Raw genomic sequence first — 5,764 nt, forward strand, 5'->3', positions numbered from 1 at the left:
GCTAGCCTTGAGCTGAAGAGCTGAGGGACAGCGCCCAGGCCCAGAGTTCAGGCCCACGACCAGATCCACCCCCCCCCGACCCCTAAAGAAAAAACAACAAAAAACAGCCAAATAACGCCTGACACTGGTGGCTCATGCCTGTAAGCCTACTTACCCAGAGGCTGACATCAGAGAATCTTGGTTTGAAGCCAGCCTGGGCAGAAACATCCCTGAGACACTAATGAATCACAAAAAGCCAGAAGTAGAGCAGTGATCTAAGTGGTAGAGCACTAGCCTTGAGCAAAAGAAACTCAGACACAGCCCCGGGGCCCTGAGTTCAAGCCCCAGGACTGCACAAAAGAAATGTAAATGGTAGGATTACGGTTCAAGCCTGCTTGGACAAAAAGCAAGATCCCATCGCAACAACAACTAGGGAAAAAAGAACTGGGGCTTGATCAAGTGTTGGAATAGCTGCCTAGCTTGTTAAGTTCAAACTCTATTTCACAAAAAGAGAGAAGCCCAGAAATGCCTCTGAGAGACCTCGACATGCTTGGAGATGGTCTCATTACCACACAGTGGGCCTGGATACCGGGAGGACAGAGGGGAGCTCCATGCTCAGCAGAGCGGGACCCAGGATGCCAGCTTCCCACTGTCCCCAGTGCCCTGATGGATAAGAGGGAGGTGGGCACAGCTGGTCCAGGCCCTGCCCCGAGCACCGCAGCTGCACTGCAGCGTTGGGAGGGATGGAGTCAGAGTCTACCTGCTGGGAGGGAGCAGGAAGATGTCCAGCAAGGTGTCCGGCAAGGCTCCACAGCATTCCCTGAGGCGGGGGACTGTCCAGCACACCTCCCCCCTCCTGTGGCATGGGAGCTTCGTCAGGCATTGTCCAGTGGGCCCCCCCGGGACTCACCCCACTTTTACCTGCAGTACCACCGTGTCCCTACAGCAGGATGCGGGTACACCTTGCTCTCCCCATGTCGCCACCTCTGCTCTTCTTGGGTTTTTGGCATGAACATTACCAACTGTACACACACACGGGAGAAATGCAAGCCAATATTAAGATTAAAAAAGAGCCTTGGTCTGGGAAGGTGGCTCAGTGGCAGAGCGCTTGCCTTGCATGCATGAGGCCCTGGGTTCAATTCCTCAGCACCACGTAAGCAAAAAGGAAAAAAGTCAGAAGTGGTGCTGTGGCTCAAGTGGTAGAGCGCTAGCCTTGAGCTGAAGAGCTGAGGGACAGCGCCCAGGCCCAGAGTTCAGGCCCCATAACTGGACCCCAAAAAAATAAAAATAAAAATAAATAAAAAAGAGTCCTCAAAGCTTCATAGGACAGCCTAACTCTGTTGATGCACTTTCTATTACCAGGCCAAAATTATGTGCTCCTCTATCTGCAAATGCATTGGCTGCAAAAACTATGAAGAAAGTCCAGAACGAAAATCACTGCTGAACCTGCCAAACTGCACAGAGACTGGAGATCTTGAGGGGCACCATCCTTTGTTACCTGGCAAATTTTCAGGACTGCCAAAATTCAGAAAAGATAGGTAGGTCCACGGAGTGAGTGGGAGGGGGTGAGAAGCAGCAGCTACCCGCGAGGGGTGTGGGTGTGTGCGGGAAGCTGTCTGGGTCCAGTGATCCTGGCCGACCCCTGGGTGCTCAGGGGTCACTGGGGAGCTGCTTTGATCTGCCATCCTCTGTTGGAGACGCCCATTGGTGCAGACCAAATGGAGCGAGCTGCCTCACAAAGGAGAGCAGAGCATCTCTGGCTCAGGCAGCAACTGCCCACCCTGGTTCACTGAGTGCAGCCACAGTGCCGGTGCTGACACAGGTCCCCCTCCTGGAGAGCCTGTGCACCCCATGGTTTTGAAGCTGTGTTATAACCCAGTCAGGTCCTGAAGGTTGAGTGGTATTTTTCCTTGGTATTAGACTTGATTTAAACAGTTTCTTTGAGGTCCTTGTAATGGGTCATATTGAAGTGCCAGCTGCCATTAATGAACACATTTTAGTGTATAAAACAAAACTCAGGTTTCCTTGGATAGAAACATGAGACACACCGAGGCTCAGCTGCCCCCGGAGAGCCGTGTGTCCCATGGACAGTAAGGACGGTGGCCGTCTCTCCCACAGGCGGCCCTCGTCCTGCATCTCCTGGGAGGTGGTGGAGGCCACGTGCGCCTGCCTGCTGGCGCAAGGCGAGGAGGCCGAGAAGGAGCACTGCTCTGAGTGCCTGGCAGAGCAGAAGATCCTGGAGGAGTTCGGAAGGTGCTTGTCCCAGATTCTCCACATCGAGTTCAAATCCAAGGGCTTGAAAATGGAGTAGCATGCACAGGGGGAGCGTGAATGCTTGCAGGCTCTGCCTCAGCATTGGCGTGGCGGCCTGGAGGAGCCGGGCCAGGGCTCAGCCACAGTTAGGACCAAGTTCTCCTGGGCAGCCGAGAGAGGCTACTTAGGTGCTCCCTCAGGTCCGGGCCGGGGGTGAAGTCCACGGACAGCGAGGGGAGGGAACTCCTGTCATGGCGGAGGCTGGACGTGGTCCGTGAGCTGGGAGCAAGTCAGCCTGGAGTCAGCCTCTCGCAGGGCCTGCCAGCTCGCAAACTGGGCTGGTTTCTTTGTTTTTGTTGACCTTTGTTTTTCAGATTGTTTAGAAATAAACTCTCCAGATGGGTGTTATGATACAACTTGAAACCTCTAGGGAGCACCCCAAGAAATTTCTGCAGTAGAGATGTCCCCCGCCAAGTCACGGGATTGTCAGGCTCCCTGGGCCGTGGAGTGGGGGGAGGGAGGGAGGCTCTCATCAGGAGTGCAGCATTTTGGGGCTTCAGATTGTGTCTAGTTTCTTGCATGTTTGTACATGAATTGTGGGAAAGCTCCATAATTATTGTTCTGATATTCTTAGTACTTGTAAAATATGGTTAAACTAGCTTGTAGAGACAGCAGGAAAGGTTACGTATTATGTTGACTTTTTTGGTTCTATGCTGAGTGAATATGTAATTATTAACTTGGTGACTGAGAATGTATTTATCTTATAGCTCCCCTGAAATATATTGACATAGTGTTCTGCCATGTCTCTGTGTTGATTAAAATAATGTCGGCTGCTTGGGGCACAGAGCGGCCAGAGGAAGGAGACTGGCCGCGGCCGCGGCTGCCAGGCATGGGGGGAAGCTGGCCTCGCAGAGCCAGATTTGGAGCAGCCTGCTGATGAGCAGGAGCGGAACCCCGGTCTCTGTGTTGGCAGCCCCTCTTCGGCCCGTTGGAAAACAGATTCTGAGCAGAAGCCTAGGTGAAGACAGATACAGCTGTCGCTCAAAAGAGGTGAGGGCAGCCCGGGACTGCTCCCCTCCAGAATCCACAGCTGCCCCGGTGCCTTCTAGAAAACAGCATGGCGCTGCCCGAGACGGAGGCACATCCTCCCGGGACGCCACTCATCTCCAGATATTTCCCAGTCCTAGCACAGGGTACGTGCTACATGAGCAGTTTTACACACTTGTACTTGTCTACTTATTTTTGTTGGTTTATATTGAGAGTCGAACTCAGGGCCTGGTGCTTGCTAGGCAGGCACTCTACTACTTGAGCCACATGCCTTTCCTGTTAACTAGGTTTGGCCAGACCTTTTCCTTTAGTTGTTTTTGGAATAGGGTTTCATGTTTAAGCCTGAACTGGCCTGGACTACCATCCTATTTATGCCCCTTAAGTAGCTAGGATGGCAGGCATGTGCTACCCTGCCCACTATCGGTTGAAATGGGGTCTCACTAACTTTTTGTGTTAGCTGACCTCAAATCCCAACCCAACCAATCTTAGCCTCCCACGTAGTTGGAAATACAGACCATGTCACACCCTTTGGACTTTTGAAACAAAGCCTAGGCAGGACTTGAACTTGACATCCCTGCTTCAGTCTTCTGAGTGCTGGGATTACATGCATGTACCACCATGCTGGGTATGCATTTTTCCCCTGGATATTTTCAGTCCACTCTGGGTTGAGTCTGAGGTTGGCAGCTGATGGCGGGCCTGTGGCATGGCCTCATCAGAACCCGACTTGTCCATTGGGCTGCAGTCAGCGCGGAAGGCGAGGGCCACCTTCCACCCTCTCCTGAGAATCATCCCCTCCTCCGCCCCTTTGCTGGCAGCGCCCTCCCCCTCGCGCCCTTCCCCCCTTGTAGATGCTGCCACCTCCCTTCTTCACCCAGTCCTTGAGGGAAAGTCTGGAGGAGAGGTGACGGCATGATGGGGGACCCCCAGGGCAGCTCCTTGGGGGCGAGGTAAAGAGAGGCAGACTGGCAGCCACTAAGGTACTGAGTGCCTACTTAGGGTGGTGCCCCACGCGCTGGGTACTGAGCTGGGTACTTAGGGTGGTGCCCCACGCGCTGGGGCAGGGGGCAGAAGGGGGACCCTTGCATGCGGCACTGGCCTGGGCCCTGTGGAGTGTACTGGAGTTTGCCAGCCCTGGAGAGGCGTGCACAGGCCGGAGGCCGGGCAGGGGCAGGTCTGGAGGATCCGGAGCTAGGGCTGAGCAGGGACAGGAATGAGGCAGGAAGGACAGGGCACGGCACAGCTTGGGCCGGGAGCGGCTGCTGCTGCTGGCCTGGGCTGGCAGAGGAGGCAGTCTCCTGACGTGGGGCGGATCTCCTGGGCCACGAGAGGAGGAAGGCAGGTCTGGAGCCCGCAAGCTCACTATGCAGAGGCAAGGGCTGGGCAGGATCGGGATCTACTGTGAGCGTGAGCTGCTCCGTCCCGGGGGATGGGGGGCTGCTGCGCTGGGTCACCTGGCCTGGCGTCTTCCCCACTCTGCTCTAGGAAGTGTTGCCTGCAGACACAGCCAGTCCTCTGCCTGGAGGACAACGGAGAAAAGGCCGGGCACTGCTCCCCAGGCAAGCGGGCCAGGCCTCGCTAACCTAGTGGAGCTGTTTGGCTTTCCTCAGCACTGGCCCGTCTGTGCACTGTCTCCACTCCCCAGCACAGGCCTCCCCTCACCCCTGTGCACCGCATGGCCCTGCCTGGCCTCTTCTCAAGCCCTGCCGGCTCACCCTCTCCTCTGTCCCCCACGCCCCAAAGCACCTGCACCTCCAGGCACCGTCTGCCTGTGTGCTTTGTTCATGGCAGCCACACACTGGTCTTCTGTTAGGAAGATAGTGCATCGTGAGCTCGGCTGACCTGCAGCGACCCTGCTGGAAGCCAGCAACGACAAGACAGTCCGTGACAGTCCCACCGCCAATCAACTATGCAGAAAAAGCCGCAAGTGGCGCTGTGGCTCGAGTGGTAGAGTGCCAGCCCTGAGCAAAAGAAACTCAGGGACAGCGCCCAGGCCCTGAGTTCAAGCCCCACAACCAACAAAAAATAAAAATAATCACAGAAAATGATTTATAACCCTCAACAAGATGTGTCTCTTACACACATTGTGCTGCTGCTGCAAGAGCCAGGCCACTCAAATAGCTGCTGTTTTTTATTTATCACTCAAAACCCAAACAAAAAACAAAGCAGAGAAGAGGGACTGCCGGGCGGGCGGGCAGGCGTCATCTGTCATCTTCGGTGGCTCTGAAGGTCACAGGTGGGCGTGGCCAGGCGGCAGCCACGTCTCGGGGCTATTCCGGGTCTTTCTGGTCTTCTAAGGACGCGGCCCAGGGCAGGCCAGGCAGGCTGTCGAGGGCCCCGGCCTCTGCAGAGCAAAGGAGCGCACATAGGTGGCAAGTTCCAGAGAGCTACATGCCACCCACCCCGCACCCAGCACCCAGCACCCCGCACCCCACACCACGTACCCAGCACCACGCACCCCGCACCCAGCACCCCGCACCCCGCACCC

At 55.7% G+C, this 5,764-nt stretch overlaps 1 protein-coding gene across 1 annotated transcript in view; it reads left to right on the forward strand.

Moving 5' to 3' along the window:
- Positions 1-2,290, forward strand: part of Mtl5 (metallothionein-like 5, testis-specific (tesmin)) — a 33,397-nt gene extending 31,107 nt beyond the window's left edge. Inside the window, exons 11-12 of the mRNA XM_013020878.1 lie at positions 1,342-1,517; positions 2,098-2,290. Of these exons, the coding sequence (XP_012876332.1) occupies positions 1,342-1,517; positions 2,098-2,290 (369 nt within the window). The remainder of the gene's footprint in view (positions 1-1,341; positions 1,518-2,097) is intronic.
- The last annotated feature ends 3,474 nt before the right edge of the window (positions 2,291-5,764 follow it).

This window comes from Dipodomys ordii, unplaced genomic scaffold (genome assembly GCF_000151885.1).
Source record: "Dipodomys ordii isolate 6190 unplaced genomic scaffold, Dord_2.0 Scaffold54, whole genome shotgun sequence".
NCBI lineage: Eukaryota > Metazoa > Chordata > Mammalia > Rodentia > Heteromyidae > Dipodomys > Dipodomys ordii.